Raw genomic sequence first — 21,113 nt, 5'->3', positions numbered from 1 at the left:
TGTTAATGTGGAGCAGGTGATCGCTGTAGAAGTCACCGTTCCCTTCTGCCTCTAGTGCTAGCACAACAAAGGACGTCACTCGCAGCATCTCTGTGTGGCCAGACTGTCACTCGGGGTTATAGTTAGCCACAGAAATGCTCATTTTACCTATTGCCTGTTCATTTTGTTTTAAGCAGTACTTGTCTTTTGAATCTAGCTCCCCATTAAGTGTCTGATTCTGAGTCGGACTGGTCCTGTCCGCCGACTAAGACTGAAAACATGGTCCGTGCTTGCGTCACACGATGCATCCGCAGTACCACATAGTTCTGTCCGAGCTTTATCTTCAGCGGATGATGCCTAACATGAAATAGGTGTAGCTGGGAAGTGACTTTTTGGACTCATGGAACAGTTGCGTATCACAGGAGTGTCATGGGAGCATCCACCACGTAACATGGCGGCAGTGCACCCTGTGCCGCTGTTTCCTGCACCCCCTGAGCGCATGCTGTCATAAAGTCACACCCCAGGGAGCTGGTGGGGGGAGGGCCCGCAGTTGCCAGGCAACTATAGTACTGCCTGAAGCGTCCTGAGGATTCTGGGATCGGCTTTTACAGGTCCCACGGCCCCTTGCACGGCACTGTTGGAGTTTCTCCCCACACAGTGCGGGAGCTGTGAGGCGGAGCCACAGGGCATCGTATGGGAGTGTTGCAGTCACGTAGGCAGGCTTCCATACTTGTGACGCCTCTTTCAGATGGATCTTTTGTACCCAGCATTGGGTGGGTGCTAGTCCCAGTACTAATGATGACAGCTGCTGATTGAAAACAGTGAGACCGCAACTCAGACGCACATATACCCGTATAGACAGACGGATACTCGCATTAGCATTACCTAGTAAGAAGGCTGCCGCAGCTTGACACCAAAGACTCAGAATCAGGCCTGCTCACTTTTTAATGTCTATTTAGAGTTGCCAGATAAAACAAACACATAGGTCACACTTGTTGTCTGGCTCCATTGCAATTACCCACCTGCATCGTAACAGCTGAAGCTATGGAACATACAATTGACCTAATTTGAAGGTGGAAAGTATAGGCCTGTTACGGTAAGGATGTGTTAGTGTAACCTCAATTGGGCACATCAGCAGATACACTTTTCAGCACTGTGTTGAAGGGTAGGGGCAACAGGACTCCTGCAGGAAAGAAGATTTTCATTTTAAAGAGAAAAGCAAGAAGTTTTGTATTGAATTTATTTTTCATTTGTGTTTGTATTTAATATTGAAAATGCGACTTTTATTAAAGATTGTCAGGCAATATATTCTTTTGTGTATATAACACTACATTATATTATTCTATTGTGTCCACATAGGATAATTCCACTTTAACTTTTACTACCAGTGGTGGCTGCAGCGCAGTCTAGAGTTCAAATTGGGGAACCACACCAACTGCCACCCCAAACTGACTCACTGGTTGCTATCCCTGCTGCTTACACACTGTAGAAGCAGCAGTGATAGCACTAATATTGTAATGTAGCAGGGGTGTCATACCTCCTCCTGCATTACCGATCCGAACTGCATCCAAGGACGCTTTATCAGATCTTCCCAATAACCTGTACTTTGCCTCATGTAAAGCAACTCCAAACACATCTGAATTACCCCATTTATTCCAATTACTTCTGAATATATGTAGATAGTCATACTAAAACATACAAAGTACACAGATTCAATTGAAAATAAGAATGTTAGTTGGGGTTTTCTCCTGTCCTATAGGATTGATAAGGGTGTTACAGAGTCTTAGCTGATGCTATGCAATCCTCTCTGATTTGGTTCCCCCTCACTATTTCTCTGTTGTGTGTGAATTTACTGCATTGGTTTAGCTCACTCAAATGAAGACTACAAGCAACAAGCATGTGGAATAACCAGGGTGATTCCTCTATGATAGGCTTTATTTTAAGACGTCACAGCGCCGTGCCTGTAGTCACAGCATAATAAAAAAAAGAGTGTTTTGCAGGTTTGCCAACGACCCTTAGTTTAATTTAGGACCATGTTTATATCCACTAACATAAGGTTCCTGGCGAACCGAAACTAGGCTTTCGATCTAAACATTGTGATTGGACAAAGATAAATGGTAAATTAGGAATTTGAAATTGAGATTAGCCAGATGATGATTTGACATGTACCCCCTTTTCTGCTACATACTCTTCATTCAGTACGCTAGCTGCCTGAAACATTTGCAATAAAAATATTGTCATTTAGTAATTTTAGCATCTAAAGCCTGGGTCTTCAACCAGCGGCCCTCCAGTTGCTGTGGAACTACACATCCCAGCATGCCCTGCCTCAGTTTTAGCGTACCTTAATAGCAAAACTGTGACAGGGCATGCTGGGACGTGTAGTTTCACAGCAGCTGGAGGGCCACAGGTTGAAGACCCATGATCTAGATACAGTAACAACTCTTTTGCATAGAAAAAATGTTGCTGCATTATGGTCAGAACAATTGAAGTTGACTAGAATTGGTATATACAATAATCTTTCATAGAGATTGGTAGTTAACTATTAAAGGTCATTTGCAGACCAGAATAATGTGTAAGTGCAGCATAAAATAGGTTTCTTTCTGACAAACATCAGACAAATTCCCCCCAAAAACTGAAATATGCTTTAATGCTTGCATCCAGTGGATGACTAGGAGCCTTTACTTACTACAATAGGCATTACAACTGCATTGTGAGTGACCTGTTCAGAAATGATCCTCAAATATATAAATATGGACATCAAAAGTCATTTTATAATACTGTGCGAGTATGACATCTATTCAATTGTAATATCCTCACAGTTTATGAACCTACCAGTAATATACTATACATTCCTAAGTCACTCATAGGGGTAACTTTACTAAGGTGGGAGTTTTTTTTAGAACTGGTGATGTTGCCCATTGCAACCAATCAGATTCTATCTATTATCTTCTAGAAGCAGTTAGATAAATGTTAAGTAGAATCTGATTGGTTGCTATGAGCAATATCACAAGTTCTTAAATAACTCCCACCTTAGTAAATGTACCCCATAGATGGACAGAATACAGATGTGCTCAATACACTGTTGTAGAATACATGGTAAAGGCCTGTAACATGACTTGACACTGTGTTATACAGGTAATTTTGTTGTGTCTTCCCTGTAACCCTAATAGCTTTCCTTTAACCCAAGAGATGGGTTTGATTTTGGGTTTCTTTTTTTTTTTTGGGGGGGGGGGGGGGGGGGGGGGAAGGGGGTGACATAATACAACTGAATACTTTAACTATACAGTCTCTTAAAGTTGCTTTATAGCTGCAAACCTTCAGCAGGAAACATGGAGTCCCCTTTAGGATGTGGTTCCTCTTTTCTTCTGCAAAGCTTTTGCCAAGTCGGACATAAAGTCTATTTGGCCGCCATTTGCATTTGTGTTGTTCAGTTCCCTGGACATCGCTCCTTTACTGTCTCTTCGTTTTGGAGGGTTTGGTGGCAGCTTTTTCACTGGAAGCTGTGGAGGGGCTGTAGCTACAGAAGGGGGAGGAGGAGGGGGTGCCATGTGGGCACTTATATCTGCTACCTCTGTTAATTGGGGAGGGGCAGGAGGATATTCAGTGGCAGAAAGAAAGGAAGGAGGCGGTGGAGGTAAAAAATCAGGGGGAGCATCAGAGAAGTCAGGGGGTGGAGGGGGCAGGAAATCATTCCCCCACTCTGATTCTTCAGCTGCTGGATACTCTGGTGGCGGTGGTAGTATATCAGAGTGCAATGACTTGGCTTTAATTGGCAATGGCGGTGTAGCCACCACATGTGCTGTGGATGATTTTCTTAGAGGTGCTGGTGGCGGCTTTTTTGTTAATGTAGGTGGTGAGTTTTTATGTTCAGGCTTGGTAATCTCATTTAATTTCGTACTCTAAAGAAAGAAAAACAAAACAACAATCCATGTATTACTGTGTGTGTGTGTGTATATATATATATATATATATATATATATATATATATTTGCAGAAACTAAGAAGGGGATGTGCATACCGGCATCTTTTCTCCTTCCTCCCCACCTATTTTTTCATTGATGCACAGAGGGAAGACGGATGCTTTCAGATGATTTGCTTTCCAATGTTCCATCATCTGTCAAATGACTAGCCTACAGTATGTATGCATTGTTGGTGAGTATCGCCATAGAGGGCCATGAAAGCTATATCAGCATTCGTTCCTCTGTACATCAGTGGAGACACATATAAGAAGGTGCCAGAGTGTACATGCCCTTCAGCTGTCATAAAGCACAGTATCAAAATAATATAACAGGACCAAAAAGTTTACTTTTGCAGTGAAACAGGTTATTATAATAGGAAATATTTCATATTTTACTGTAAATACTAGTTTTTATTTTCTTAAAAACCAGTGTGTGTGTGTGTATATATATATATATATATATATATATATATATATTCTATATATAATAGTCCAAAGCAGGATCCATAACACAGGTAGTCTGCTGCAGGACCAATACTTGCTCCGGTGCTCTCCTTCGGGGGTCAGCAGCACCATATCCAGCAATACAAGGGGGCGATATTCAGAGACTAGTACAGTGTAGAAAAATGTGATTTATTATATCATATACAGTATGTGATGTGCACCGGACATTTTTCGGGTTTTGGTTTTGGATTCGGTTCCGCTGCCGTGTTTTGGATTCGGACGCGTTTTGGCAAAACCTCACCGAAATTTTTTTGTCGGATTCGGGTGTTTTTTTCAAAAAACCCTAAAAAACAGCTTAAATCATAGAATTTGGGGGTCATTTTGATCCCATAGTATTATTAACCTCAATTACCATAATTTCCACTCATTTCCAGTCTATTCTGAACACCTCACAATATTATTTTTAGTCCTACAATTTGCACCGAGGTCGCTGGATGGCTAAGCTAAGCGACACAAGTGGCCAACACAAACACCTGGCCCATCTAGGAGTGGCACTGCAGTGTCAGGTAGGATGGCACTTCAAAAAAATTGTCCCCAAACAGCACATGATGCAAAGAAAAAAAGAGGCGCACCAAGGTCGCTGTGTGACTAAGCTAAGCGACACAAGTGGCCGACACAAACACGTGGCCCACCTAGGAGTGGCACTGCAGTGTCATGACAGGATGGCACTTCAAAAAAATTGTCCCCAAACAGCACATGATGCAAAGAAAAAAAGAGGCGCATCAAGGTCGCTGTGTGACTAAGCTAAGCGACACAAGTGGCCGACACAAACACCTGGCCCATCTAGGAGTGGCACTGCAGTGTCAAGAAAGGATGGCACTTCAAAAAAATTGTCCCCAAACAGCACATGATGCAAAGAAAAAAAGAGGCGCACCAAGGTCGCTGTGTGACTAAGCTAAGCGACACAAGTGGCCGACACAAACACCTGGCCCATCTAGGAGTGGCACTGCAGTGTCAAGACAGGATGGCACTTCAAAAAAATTGTCCCCAAACAGCACATGATGCAAAGAAAAAAAGAGGCGCACCACAGGTATAGAATGTAGATGGATAGTATACTTAATGACGACACAGAGGTAGGCACAGCAGTGGCCTTCCGTATCGTACTGCTATATATAGTATACTGGTGGTCACTGTGTCAGCAAACTGCAAAACTAAAATGCACCACAGGTATAGAATGTAGATGGATAGTATACTTAATGACGACACAGAGGTAGGCACAGCAGTAGCCTTCCGTATCGTACTGCTATATATAGTATACTGGTGGTCACTGTGTCAGCAAACTGCAAAACTAAAATGCACCACAGGTATAGAATGTAGATGGATAGTATACTTAATGACGACACAGAGGTAGGCACAGCAGTGGCCTTCCGTATCGTACTGCTATATATAGTATACTGGTGGTCACTGTGTCAGCAAACTGCAAAACTAAAATGCACCACAGGTATAGAATGTAGATGGATAGTATACTTAATGACGACACAGAGGTAGGCACAGCAGTGGCCTTCCGTATCGTACTGCTATATATAGTATACTGGTGGTCACTGTGTCAGCAAACTGCAAAACTAAAATGCACCACAGGTATAGAATGTAGATGGATAGTATACTTAATGACGACACAGAGGTAGGCACAGCAGTGGCCTTCCGTATCGTACTGCTATATATAGTATACTGGTGGTCACTGTGTCAGCAAACTGCAAAACTAAAATGCACCACAGGTATAGAATGTAGATGGATAGTATACTTAATGACGACACAGAGGTAGGCACAGCAGTGGCCTTCCGTATCGTACTGCTATATATAGTATACTGGTGGTCACTGTGTCAGCAAACTGCAAAACTAAAATGCACCACAGGTATAGAATGTAGATGGATAGTATACTTAATGACGACACAGAGGTAGGCACAGCAGTGGCCTTCCGTATCGTACTGCTATATATAGTATACTGGTGGTCACTGCGTCAGCAAACTGCAAAACTAAAATGCACCACAGGTATAGAATGTAGACGGATAGTATACTTAATGACGACACAGAGGTAGGCACAGCAGTGGCCTTCCGTATCGTACTGCTATATATAGTATACTGGTGGTCACTGTGTCAGCAAACTGCAAAACCAAAATGCACCACAGGTATAGAATGTAGATGGATAGTATACTTAATGACGACACAGAGGTAGGCACAGCAGTGGCCTTCCGTATCGTACTGCTATATATAGTATACTGGTGGTCACTGTGTCAGCAAACTGCAAAACTAAAATGCACCACAGGTATAGAATGTAGATGGATAGTATACTTAATGACGACACAGAGGTAGGCACAGCAGTGGCTTTCCGTATCGTACTGCTATATATAGTATACTGGTGGTCACTGTGTCAGTAAACTGCAAAACTAAAATGCACCACAGGTATAGAATGTAGATGGATAGTATACTTAATGACGACACAGAGGTAGGCACAGCAGTGGCCTTCCGTATCGTACTGCTATATATAGTATACTGGTGGTCACTGTGTCAGCAAACTGCAAAACTAAAATGCACCACAGGTATAGAATGTAGATGGATAGTATACTTAATGACGACACAGAGGTAGGCACAGCAGTGGCCTTCCGTATCGTACTGCTATATATAGTATACTGGTGGTCACTGGTCAGCAAAACTCTGCACTGTACTCCTATATAATATTAATTATACTGGTGGTCCCCAGTCCCCACAATAAAGCAGCACACTGAGCACAGATATGCAGTGTTTTTCAGGCAGACAGCGTATACTGGTGGTCACTGTCAGCAAAACTCTGCACTGTACTCCTGCTATATAATACAGCTGCTCCCCAGTCCCCACAATTAAGCAGTGTGAGCACAGATATATTATGCAGCACACTGAGCACAGATATGGAGCATTTTTTTCAGGCAGAGAACGGATAAAACTGGTGGTCACTGATCAGCAAAACTCTGCACTGTACTCCTCCTAACAGCTGCTCCCCAGCCCTCCCCACAATTAAGCAATAAAGCAATCAAGTTCAACAATAAATGGAGAGGACGCCAGCCACGTCCTCTCCCTATCATCTCCAATGCACGAGTGAAAATGGCGGCGACGCGCGGCTGCTTATATAGAATCCGAATCTCGCGAGAATCTGACAGCGGGATGATGACGTTCGGGCGCACTCGGGTTAGCCGAGCAAGGCGGGAAGGTTCGAACCTGCCTCGGACCCGTGTAAAATGGGTGAAGTTCGGGGGGGTTCGGTTTCCGAGAAACCGAACCCGCTCATCACTAGTATATAATATAACAAATCACCTTTTTCTACACTGTACAAGTGTCTGAGTGTCGACCCGTTGTATTGTGCGCTCTCTCTCTCTTATATATATATATATATATATATATATATATATATATATATATATTTATTACATTAAGTAGGTGGCATGTACAGATGCAGACTATTTAATCACAGGAGGAATCTTCTATCCCCAGGATAGTGTAAACGTCATTATAATGTGTAACTGTAAGGGACAGTAAATTGCTTTGACCCAGCAGAGAAAATGTAGAGAATTGTTTGCAATGCTTTCTATATAGATCTATATATGCTGCTCAAAAAAATAAAGGGAACAATTAAACAACACAATGTAACTCCAAGTCAATCACACTTCTGTGAAATCAAACTGTCCACTTAGGAAGCAACACTGATTGACAATCAATTTCACATGCTGTTGTGCAAATGGAATAGACAACAGGTGGGAATTATAGGCAATTAGCAAGACACCCCCAATAAAGGAGTTGTTCTGCAGGTGGTGACGACAGACCACTTCTCAGCTCCTATGCTTTCTGGCTGATGTTTTGGTCACTTTTGAAAGCTGGCGGTGCTTTCACTCTAGTGGTAGCATAAGACGGAGTCTACAACCCACACAAGTGGCTTAGGTAGTGCAGCTCATCCAGGATGGCACATCAATGCGAGCTGTGGTAAGAAGGTTTGCTGTGTTTGTCAGCGTAGTGTCCAGAGCAAGGAGGCGCTACCAGGAGACAGGCCAGTACATCAGGAGACGTGGAGGAGGCCAACAACCCAGCAGCAGGACCGCTACCTCCGCCTTTGTGCAAGGAGGAACAGGAGGAGCACTGCCAGAGCCCTGCAAAATGACCTCCAGCAAGCCACAAATGTGCATGTGTCTACTCAAATGATCAGAAACAGACTCCATGAGGGTGGTATGAGGGCCCGACGTCCACAGGTGGGGGTTGTGCTTACAGCCCAACACCGTGCAGGACGTTTGGCATTTGCCAGAGAACACCGAGATTGGCAAATTCGCCACTGGCGCCCTGTGCTCTTCACAGATGAGCACATGTGACAGACGTGACAGAGTCTGGAGACGCCAAGGAGAACGTTCTGCTGCCTGACACATCCTCCAGCATGACCGGTTTGGCAGTGGGTCAGTAATGGTGTGGGGTGGCATTTCTTTGGGGGGCCGCACAGCCCTCCATGTGCTCGCCAGAGTTAGCCTGACTGCCATTAGGTACCGAGATGAGATCCTCAGACCCCTTGTGAGACCGTATGCTGGTGCGGTTGGCCCTGGGTTCATCCTAATGCAAGACAATGCTAGACCTCATGTGGCTGGAGTGTGTCAGCAGTTCCTGCAAGATGAAGGCATTGATGCTATGGACTGGCCCGCCCATTCCCCAGACCTGAATCCAATTGAGCACATCTGGGACATCATGTCTCGCTTCATCCACCAACGCCACATTGCACCACAGACTGTCCAGGAGTTGGCGGATGCTTTAGTCCAGGTCTGGGAGGAGATCCTTCAGGAGACCATCCGCCACCTCATCAGGAGCATGCCCAGGCATTGTAGGGAGGTCATACAGGCACGTGAAGGCCACACACACTACTGAGCCTCATTTTGACTTGTTTTAAGGACATTACATCAAAGTTGGATCAGCCTGTAGTGTGTTTTTCCACTTTCATTTTGAGGGTGACTCCAAATCCAGACCTCCATGGGTTAATAAATTGGATTTCCATTAATAATTTTTGTGTGATTTTGTTGTCAGCACATTCAACTATGTAAAGAACAAAGTATTTAATAAGAATATTTCATTCATTCAGATGTAGGATGTGTTATTTTAGTGTTCCCTTTATTTTTTTGAGCAGTGTATATCTATATAGATTCATCATTAAGACTAGCAGTGATTTTGCCATGATTGTGTAAGTTTTTAGTTACAATATATACCTAACAACTGTTAACATCTAGGAATGATAATTACTAGTAAATACTTATCTGAAGGGCAGTGACTTCTTTATAAGTGCATAGACAGATTCACTGGATATACACAGATAAACTAAGGACAGTTTATATATAGAGCACTGGCCCCAGTCTTACTAAGGACACAACAATTACATCCTGTCAGACATGAGGCATAACTACAACTCCTGTCCAGTGATCCAAGACATTACTCCTCACTCTGCCTGATATGTTTATGGGGTTAATGAGAAGTTCTTAGGAGTCCTGCCAAGTGGAAAGGATCTATAACTTTGTCTGGGTATGCGTCCTTGGAAGGTCATATTAGTGACTCTACCTATCTCTGCAGGTAGGACAGTGACTCTACCTATTTATGAAGGCTTATCTAGACTTTAGTAAGGCTTTTGACACTGTTCCACATCGCAGACTGCTAAATAAACTTGAAAGCTTGGGATAGGATACTAAGATTTTTGAATGGATAAGATCTTGGTTGCAGGATAGAAAACAGAGTTGTAGTAAATGGACTGCATTCACAGGAGGGAAATGTTACCAGTGGAGTACCCCAGGGACCTGTACTTGGACCAGTGCTTTTTAATATCTTTATTGGTGACACTGAAATTGGTATTAAAGGGAAAGTACGCCTTTTTGAAGATGACACAAAGGTATGCAACAGGGTAGACACACCAGGAGGGGTAAAACAAATGATTGAGGATCTAGGTAGACTAGAATGGCCAAGAGTGTGGGAATTACAGTTAAATGCCAAAAAATGCAAAATCATGCACTTGGGTCTCAAAAATCCAAAGGCTAAATATAGTATTAATGGCACTATATAGGAAACTACTGAGGAGAAAAGGGATCTAGGGGTCATTATTTCAGGTGACTTAAAGGCAGGTAAGCAATGTAACATAGCAATGAGGAAGGCTAGTCAGATGCTTTAGCTGCACTGGGAGAGGAAACAGCAGCAGAAAGAAAGAAGTAATAATGCCACTGTATAGGTCATTGGTACGGCCTCATCTACTGTATTCAGTTCTGGAGGCCATATCTTCAAAAGGATATTAATACATTAGAGACTGTACAGAGAAGGGCAACTAAAATGGTGTATGGCCTACATCACAATACATACACAGAAAGACTAAGAAATCTCAATATGTATAGTTTGGAGCAGAGAAGGGAAAGGGGGGACATGATAGAAACTTTCAAATATATCAAGGGTTTTAACAAAGTCCAGGAGGGAAACATTCTGCAAATGAAGAGAAGCAATAGGACACGAGGACATGCACTGAGACTGGAGGGGGGGGAGGTTCAGGGGAAATTTTAGGAAAATTACTTCACAGAAAGGGTAGTGGACAAGGGAATAGCCTCCCATCAGAGGTGGTAGAGGCTAAGACAGTAGAGCAATTTAAACATGCATGGGATAGACATAAGGATATCCTTACAAAGAAATAAGGATCAAATAAGGGAGATAGAGATAAAAATAATGTAAAAAAATAGGGGCAGACTAGATGGGCCAAGTGGTTCTTATCTGCTGTCACATTCTGTGTTTCTAGGTTTACCTATCTCTGCAGGCAGGTCAGTGACTCTACCTATCTCTGCAGACAGGTCAGTGACTCTACCTAATACCCTATCTCTGCAGGCAGGTCAGTGACTGAACCTATCTCTGCAGGCAGGTCAGTGACTGTACCTATCTCTGCAGGCAGGTCAGTGACTGTACCTATCTCTGCAGGCAGGTCAGTGACTGTACCTATCTCTGCAGGCAGGTCAGTGACTGTACCTATCTCTGCAGGCAGGTTAGTGACTCAACCTACTGTATCTCTGCAAGCAGGTCAGTGACTCTACCTATCTCTGCAGACAGGTCAGTGACTCTACTTATCTCTTCAGGCAGGACAGTGACTCTACCTATCTCTTCAGGCAGGACAGTGACTCTACCTATCTCTACAGGCAGGACAGTGACTCTACCTATCTCTGCAGGCAGGACAGTGACTCTACCTATCTCTGCAAGCAGGACAGTGACTCTACCTATCTCTTCAGGCAGGACAGTGACTCTACCTATCTCTTCAGGCAGGACAGTGACTCTACCTATCTCTTCAGGCAGGACAGTGACTCTACCTATCTCTTCAGGCAGGACAGTGACTCTACCTATCTCTTCAGGCAGGACAGTGACTCTACCTAATACCCTATCTCTGCAGGCAGGTCAGTGACTGTACCTATCTCTGCAGGCAGGTCAGTGACTGTACCTATCTCTGCAGGCAGGTCAGTGACTCTACCTATCTCTGCAGGCAGGTCAGTGACTGTACCTATCTCTGCAGGCAGGTCAGTGACTGTACCTATCTCTGCAGGCAGGTTAGTGACTCAACCTACTGTATCTCTGCAAGCAGGTCAGTGACTCTACCTATCTCTGCAGACAGGTCAGTGACTCTACTTATCTCTTCAGGCAGGACAGTGACTCTACCTATCTCTTCAGGCAGGACAGTGACTCTACCTATCTCTACAGGCAGGACAGTGACTCTAACTATCTCTGCAGACAGGTCAGTGACTCTACCTATCTCTTCAGGCAGGACAGTGACTCTACCTATCTCTTCAGGCAGGACAGTGACTCTACTTATCTCTGCAGGCAGGACAGTGACTCTACCTATCTCTTCAGGCAGGACAGTGAATCTACCTATCTCTTCAGGCAGGACAGTGACTCTACCTATCTCTGCAGACAGGACAGTGACTCTACTTATCTCTTCAGGCAGGACAGTGACTCTACCTATCTCTGCAGACAGGTCAGTGACTCTACTTATCTCTTCAGGCAGGACAGTGACTCTACCTATCTCTTCAGGCAGGACAGTGACTCTACCTATCTCTACAGGCAGGACAGTGACTCTACCTATCTCTGCAGACAGGTCAGTGACTCTACCTATCTCTTCAGGCAGGACAGTGACTCTACTTATCTCTGCAGGCAGGACAGTGACTCTACCTATCTCTTCAGGCAGGACAGTGAATCTACCTATCTCTTCAGGCAGGACAGTGACTCTACCTATCTCTGCAGACAGGACAGTGACTCTACTTATCTCTTCAGGCAGGACAGTGACTCTACCTATTTCTTCAGGCAGGACAGTGACTCTACCTATCTCTTAAGGCAGGACAGTGACTCTACCTATCTCAGCTGGCAGGAGAGTGACTCTACCTATCTCTTCAGGCAGGACAGTGACTCTACCTATCTCTTCAGGCAGAACAGTGACTCTACCTATCTCTTCAGGCAGTTCAGTGACTCTACCTATCTCTTCAGGCAGGACAGTGACTCTACCTATCTCTTCAGGCAGGACAGTGACTCTACCTATCTCTTCAGGCAGGACAGTGACTCTACCTATCTCTGCAGGCAGGTCAGTGACTGTACCTATCTCTGCAGGCAGGTCAGTGACTGTACCTATCTCTGCAGGCAGGTCATTGACTGTACCTATCTCTGCAGGCAGGTCAGTGACTGTACCTATCTCTGCAGGCAGGTTAGTGACTCAACCTACTGTATCTCTGCAAGCAGGTCAGTGACTCTACCTATCTCTGCAGACAGGTCAGTGACTCTACTTATCTCTTCAGGCAGGACAGTGACTCTACCTATCTCTTCAGGCAGGACAGTGACTCTACCTATCTCTACAGGCAGGACAGTGACTCTACCTATCTCTGCAAGCAGGTCAGTGACTCTACCTATCTCTGCAGACAGGTCAGTGACTCTACTTATCTCTTCAGGCAGGACAGTGACTCTACCTATCTCTTCAGGCAGGACAGTGACTCTACCTATCTCTGCAGGCAGGACAGTGACTCTACCTATCTCTTCAGGCAGAACAGTGACTCTACCTATCTCTTCAGGCAGGACAGTGACTCTACCTATCTCTTCAGGCAGGACAGTGACTCTACCTATCTCTTCAGGCAGGACAGTGACTCTACCTATCTCTTCAGGCAGGACAGTGACTCTACTTATCTCTTCAGGCAGGACAGTGACTCTACCTATCTCTTCAGGCAGGACAGTGACTCTACCTATCTCTTCAGGCAGGACAGTGACTCTACCTATCTCTGCAGGCAGGTCAGTGACTGTACCTATCTCTGCAGGCAGGTCAGTGACTGTACCTATCTCTGCAGGCAGGTCAGTGACTGTACCTATCTCTGCAGGCAGGTCAGTGACTGTACCTATCTCTGCAGGCAGGTCAGTGACTGTACCTATCTCTGCAGGCAGGTTAGTGACTCAACCTACTGTATCTCTGTAAGCAGGTCAGTGACTCTACCTATCTCTGCAGACAGGTCAGTGACTCTACTTATCTCTTCAGGCAGGACAGTGACTCTACCTATCTCTTCAGGCAGGACAGTGACTCTACCTATCTCTACAGGCAGGACAGTGACTCTACCTATCTCTGCAGGCAGGACAGTGACTCTACCTATCTCTGCAAGCAGGACAGTGACTCTACCTATCTCTTCAGGCAGGACAGTGACTCTACCTATCTCTTCAGGCAGGACAGTGACTCTACCTATCTCTGCAGACAGGTCAGTGACTCTACCTATCTCTTCAGGCAGGACAGTGACTCTACCTATCTCTTCAGGCAGGACAGTGACTCTACTTATCTCTGCAGGCAGGACAGTGACTCTACCTATCTCTTCAGGCAGGACAGTGACTCTACCTATCTCTGCAGGCAGGTCAGTGACTGTACCTATCTCTGCAGGCAGGTCAGTGACTGGACCTATCTCTGCAGGCAGGTCAGTGACTGGACCTATCTCTGCAGGCAGGTCAGTGACTGTACCTATCTCTGCAGGCAGGTCAGTGACTGTACCTATCTCTGCAGGCAGGTTAGTGACTCAACCTACTGTATCTCTGCAAGCAGGTCAGTGACTACCTATCTCTGCAGACAGGTCAGTGACTCTACTTATCTCTTCAGGCAGGACAGTGACTCTACCTATCTCTTCAGGCAGGACAGTGACTCTACCTATCTCTACAGGCAGGACAGTGACTCTACCTATCTCTGCAAGCAGGTCAGTGACTCTACCTATCTCTGCAAGCAGGTCAGTGACTCTACCTATCTCTGCAGACAGGTCAGTGACTCTACTTATCTCTTCAGGCAGGACAGTGACTCTACCTATCTCTTCAGGCAGGACAGTGACTCTACCTATCTCTTCAGGCAGAACAGTGACTCTACCTATCTCTTCAGGCAGTTCAGTGACTCTACCTATCTCTTCAGGCAGGACAGTGACTACCTATCTCTTCAGGCAGGACAGTGACTCTACCTATCTCTGCAGACAGGACAGTGACTCTACTTATCTCTTCAGGCAGGACAGTGACTCTACCTATCTCTTCAGGCAGGACAGTGACTCTACCTATCTCTTCAGGCAGGACAGTGACTCTACCTATCTTCAGGCAGGACAGTGACTCTACCTATCTCTTCAGGCAGGACAGTGACTCTACCTATCTCTGCAGGCAGGTCAGTGACTGTACCTATCTCTGCAGGCAGGTCAGTGACTGTACCTATCTCTGCAGGCAGGTCAGTGACTGTACCTATCTCTGCAGGCAGGTCAGTGACTGTACCTATCTCTGCAGGCAGGTCAGTGACTGTACCTATCTCTGCAGGCAGGTTAGTGACTCAACCTACTGTATCTCTGCAAGCAGGTCAGTGACTCTACCTATCTCTGCAGACAGGTCAGTGACTCTAGAAAACAAACAAATACCAGGTCGGCGCTTGAAAATCCAATAATACTGCCAAATATAATAAAACAATTTATTTAGCTAGCAAAAAAATATATAAAACACAAAAAGAAACATAGAAAAATAAAAACTAATAATGGACCACAATAATATATAACACATAAAACTTGGGTGTAATTACACCTCAGATAATAGCATATATATGCCTATAATAAAAACATATAGGAGTGGGTCACCGGTTTTCACCTATATAGCTTTCAATATACTGGATTCTAAGTTGTTCAGTCTCTCACAGTTCAGAAAGAATATGTCCTCCGGCTAATAAATTCAGCCTCTGTAACCATATATGTAAAGTATAATTTTCCACGTGATGGATATGATATGAAAGAACCGTACGGTTTCAATTACTCACTGAATCGCTGTCCTTGCTTTCCTATGCACGGTGGGTAATGCAAAGCCGCTCTCTATCACCCTTTGCACGGGTGAGACATCCGTCGGCGGCGCCCGCAGGGATGGATGTTTTCTTTAACACAGCACAGAGTTGGTAAGCTAAACTGCCGTGTATTATTCCTGATTGGAAATAGCCATGCTCAGCAAGACAGGCTGATGGTGTGAAAAATTGTGAAGAAATGAAGAGTCCGGTCTCTTCACAAGCAGGCTGATTGCCGGCAACAGGTTACAGACAACTTGATATTATAGAACAGCAGGTGTATTTCTCCTGTGAGCACTTGGATGGTCTCGGTGATATTCTCAGTGACCCGTCCTCTCTGTGTCCTCTGTGTCAGTGACTCTACTTATCTCTTCAGGCAGGACAGTGACTCTACCTATCTCTTCAGGCAGGACAGTGACTCTACCTATCTCTACAGGCAGGACAGTGACTCTACCTATCTCTGCAAGCAGGTGTCAAAGTCAGAAAAATGTTTCTATACACATTGCCATATTTGCACCTCACCCTGGTACGCGCTGCGCATGCGTGCGCTTTCCCGTGAAGGCGCATACCCGCTACTGTGTGCACTCGCTCGCACTCGGTATGCGTATTTACGGTAAAGAGTATGTAGTCGTAGCGTGCGACTCATTCGTTACACATTTTTATAAATAATGTATTTTATAGATCATGGTCCCTTTGATAGATTCTGAAAGTTTGGTTAATATAGAATGTCCCTGAACGGAGGAATCCCTCTTTGTATTGTGCGAAGGGTCTAACAGGAGTCATACAGCAGTGTTTGGTACCCATCGGAAGAGTATTTAAATAGCAATATTCCGGTGTTGGTTTGGAGCGGATTAATCGCTCGTGCGAATAGTTATGGACATAAGAAGTTATGTCCATTTATTATTATTTGTTCTTACTTAGTCATGCACCTGAACAGTGGAGACAGGTATCAGTGGGTCTCAAATGGCTCTTTGACCTCAGAGATCCCCCAAACAATAGTTTGCATGTTGGGAGGGCCTCATAACTTTACATGCATAAGGTAAGCACCGGAATAGTAATTGAAGATCAATTGTACTCCAAATCAGTATCTTTCCCGCAGACGGAGTACAATAGTCTTTAATTACACTGAGCTTTGAGACTCAATGAGGAGGGCCAACACCTGTGTTTTCGAATGGATTAGGGTTTGTATCCAGGAGAATGAGGGCTGAGATGTCATTGTCTCAACTGAAAGTGGACATCATGAATATAGAACAAAACCCAAACAGGATTCTGTTTTGTATTCGTCAAACAATAGCTCTCCAGAAGACAGGAATGTGTTGGTCATCACCCATTGTGTTGCATAACCAAGGCCACTGATACAACACAGCCCACCTGTATGAATCAACCTATGACCTTTGTTATAATGCGAAGCCGAATTCCTGCGTCCAATGGACAATGAGATTGTAGGGACCATTGGATTGCATTGTGTGAGTAGCATAATAGACGGGCCTGTGGCATCCAGCTGGGACTTCTCATCAAACGGTTCTCATTGCTGATAATCGGGAAGCTGGCAGTCCAGAAGCGCTTGCGATCGTTACCCTTGTGCGTAAGTTTCTCTCCGTAATCATTGTCTTTCTGTGAGCCATTTCTCTCATATCTCTCTCTCTCTCTCTCTCTCTCTCTCTCTCTCTCCTCACTTTCTCTCGTATTTTCCCTTGATTAGTATTGTATTGTATTTCTTGTATAGTTATTTGGTTAGGAAGTCTCTGTTATATTGTAGTGTATCATTTGTACTGTGATTCTTTTTGCAAGTATAATAGTCATAATACAGATAATAGGCTTTGGACCCTAAACAAGTATCTGTGTATTTTCTCATAGTTTTAAGTGTTCACTTGAGCGTCGGTGACGCTCAGGCAGCTTTGTAATTAGTCAGGTTACACAAGGTTGCACTTACACCCTGTATTCACATTAAGGTATTCTGTGTATTTCATTGATAAAAGGTTTAGACATAAAGGTATAGCGTTGTGAGCGTCTGCGCCGCTGGTGATCTCCTCGTGGTCTCGAGCGTCTGCTACGCCATAGCGAATCATTACGTTAGTCAACAGCCAATAGCGTGCCTGCCTGTGATCTCTGGGCCGTGAGCGAACGTGACGCTTGAGCGTCTCGCCTACGGCTAAGCGATCGTTACGCAACTAGCGTACCCTTACGGTACTTCTTAAGTAAACAGCGTACAGTGTTCTTAGACCTCATAAAGGGTTGTTTATACGATAAAGGAATACAGCTTTATCAATTGGGGGACTCGTCCTGTCCTTCTCATATCTGCACTAGGTAGATCAGCAGACATTATCCCCCAGCAAAGGGTGGGAGGTTGTCTCGTAGTGCTGACGGGATAAGCGTCTGCTTCACTTAGATAAAGAGTGCTGAAGGAATCCGGGAACCGGAAGTAAGAACAAAACGCTTGTGTCTTTTAAAACTGTTTATTTCTCTTCTGTCTTGCGTATACACGCACGCATACATATATATCTGCATTTCTTTTTCAATTTCGTATATCACTATTCCTGTTTGCCAATTTTTATAGTTGATAGAAAGTACTAAAAGAGACTTGCTGTTATTTCATAGTTTAAGAATAGAGGTAATAGTTAAAAGTGTAGACAAACACACAGGTTTGCCTGGGAGATAAGGCAAAGCCAGTGGGGTACGCGGTAGATGATCAGGGATCGTTTACATTGATAAAAGAAATTGTGTTACGGTGGATCTTTTGTTTTGCGTACACGTGTCTCTAACAAAGACTAGCGTACGCAATCCAAAGGCAGACGCACGCAGCGTACATTACGCAACGTAGCGTCCGGTTACGCCCACGTAGCTCAAGTTGTGAAAAGGCGATAAGTAACGCGACGCGGTAAATAACGCAAATCTATTTTTGGAAAATTTGAAATTTAGTTTAACAGATCCTGCTCCTAATTGGTAACACAGCTGGGCTAAAGAAAATTTCTGCGCAGAAATAGATATAGAAACGAAAGTGTACATGTGTTGAGTGAGTGTGTTTTTATTACATAAGTTTATATAACTTAGAGGTTGAACCAAAAAGAAATCGGGTAGGACATACGTGTAAGTGACATATACGGTGGCTGAGGAGGCATCCTTGGTTAAATAAAATATGAGCATTAGAGTATAGCGGACCAGTATACAAGACCAGGAGGTCAGACCAGGAGGTCGTACAGAACAAGACCAGGAGGTCATAAGGAGACAAAGAAGGTCCGCTATAAAGGTACAAGAAGCACAACCCCGGGGGTTGGTGCTAAAACCCATATAGGCCATTGGAAGCTCTGGCTGAAGGAATCCGCAGCCGCAATTTTCGATTCCATTGATCTCTCAGTACATAACAGGTAGTGCTTATGTACTGAACGATTGTACCGCACGTAATTGTGTGCAGTAGTTAGTAATCTGACCTAATACCATTAGAGTAAAGTGGTCACAAACGCTATTTGTACATTCTGACGTGATTTGTGTAATTTTTTATTTTTAAAGGGAAGTTCGCTGGTCACTCAGGAACTATCTAACAACCCCACCTTTACTGGAAAGAGTAAGTGTCCTGCGGGTAACCCTCATATGTTCCAGTAAACAGAAGGTTTCTGGTAGGGCCCTGTATCGAGTACGCCAGCACCATATCGGTGTGATCAGGTCGTATTGGTCGAGGTGGGCGAGTGAGTGGGGTACTCGGTAAACCGCCACCGCCGGCCTATTTTGAATAATTTGGTTTGCTGTAAGGGTTCGCTGAAGACCGTGATATAAAGATCAAAGGAGTAGTAAGCAACACCTGCAGATTATGGGGGCCAGTTGTTCAGGTAGGGGGCGATCAACCTCGGTTCGGGTTGATTCAGAAGACCGTCCAGTAGGATCGGCCAGGTACATAATGTGTGAGAAACATGGAAGTCACACAGAAGTTTTATGTGATGAATGGGAAAGAATGACTGTACATGATGGGGAGAAGTTCCCAAATATAGACAGCTTTAGCCCAGAAGTGTTACAAAATTTAAGGAGGAGGATATGTCTCATTGAACCAACAAAGAGACGAAGTAAACATTATGATTATTTGCAGTTATGGCAACAGGAAGGTGAATTACAAAGAGAGTCAATTGACTTTTCTGACTCTTATCTTGAGAAGAGAGACATGGCATCAGGGAGGATTGTGGTTGCGGAGAAAAGCACAAGGTTGAACAATAAAAACGCTCTTAGCAACTGTAGTATAGATCATAAGAATAAGTGTAATAAATGTAACAATGATTATTGTAATGTTGTTGAATGTACAACTATTAACCTATGCAAGTTGCACCCCATGTCAAACTTTCCCCAGGAATACAAACAAGAAAGTGAGCCCAGAACAATGTCGGCACCTCTTCCAGAAGCCATCCTACAAGACATCCAGGTGGACACGATCAAATCGGTAAAGGCAATAATCAAACCCCCTAACGGAGGGTCAGGTGAGGTCGTGTCCACAGGTACGTACAATGTTTTATATCACGCACAAACAAATGTACCCCATATTGTAAGACCAAAACAAGGTGATGTAGCTGAGTTCGATCCGGTCAGGGTGATTGCAGTCCCCAATGGGAAGACTGGCGATCAGGGAACCATTCCCGTCAAGGACAGTGCAATGCGCCATCCCTGGTCCCGGACAGAATTGAGATCAATCATATCTGATTACCCAGATCCTAGGAAAGATCTAACTGTATGATCAAAGATTCACAGAAGGTATATCAACTCCCTAGACAACGACATAATCATGGTATCCAAGGAATCAGGTAGGTACAGGGAAAGCGGTTGATGGTGATGAGCATCCAAGCGTTTGAGGAGGCATCAAATCAGCCAAGACCCCAGTTCACTGACACTTGGAGAAAGCCAAGGATCTGTTACCATTGTAGAAGAGAAGGGCATTATGCCAACAACTGTAATAACCCACATAAAGTTAGACCCCCTAGACCAAGAAATGAGCAAAATTACAACACACACCATTATAATCAGAGATCAGATAGGAGGAATTTTGAGCCACACCCATGATAGGTAGTCAAGAAAGATGAGCATACGACGGATGGTAAGCCTGAGGTAACGGTTAACAAAGTGGGAGGTCATTCACTGAAGACACAGGAATGACCAGGTGAAAAGTTGTAAATGTATTTGGGAAAAATGTTTTTTTTTTCTCTCTCTCTCTATCCCCATCTCTGACGAGTAGTGGTAAGAATTCACACATTGCATATCCACTTGGTCCTTGCAGAAGTCTACCAAACCCCAGCATGACCTCCGCCACAATGTATTTCTGGCCAGATACAGACAGTGGAGTAATGCAGGTGCTGGTGGGGAGGGACTGCTCAAGGAGACCATTAGACA

At 44.4% G+C, this 21,113-nt stretch overlaps 1 protein-coding gene across 4 annotated transcripts in view; it reads right to left on the bottom strand.

Annotated features, from left to right (window-relative positions):
• Positions 1–521: 521 nt before the first annotated feature.
• Positions 522–21,113, bottom strand: part of APBB1IP (amyloid beta precursor protein binding family B member 1 interacting protein) — a 396,905-nt gene continuing 376,313 nt past the window's right edge. For 3 of the 4 annotated variants that reach the window (XM_063921652.1, XM_063921651.1, XM_063921653.1), the window contains exon 14: positions 2,608–3,878. In XM_063921652.1, the coding sequence (XP_063777722.1) occupies positions 3,321–3,878 (558 nt within the window). In that variant the 3' untranslated portion in view covers positions 2,608–3,320. Of the gene's footprint in view, positions 1,163–2,607; positions 3,879–21,113 lie in introns of those variants that run through there. The other variant, XM_063921655.1, reaches the window with a different exon arrangement.

This window comes from Pseudophryne corroboree, chromosome 5 (genome assembly GCF_028390025.1).
Source record: "Pseudophryne corroboree isolate aPseCor3 chromosome 5, aPseCor3.hap2, whole genome shotgun sequence".
In the NCBI taxonomy this organism is placed as follows: domain Eukaryota; kingdom Metazoa; phylum Chordata; class Amphibia; order Anura; family Myobatrachidae; genus Pseudophryne; species Pseudophryne corroboree.
Note: the sequence above shows the minus strand (reverse complement) of the source record. Positions and strands in the feature narration are given on the sequence as shown.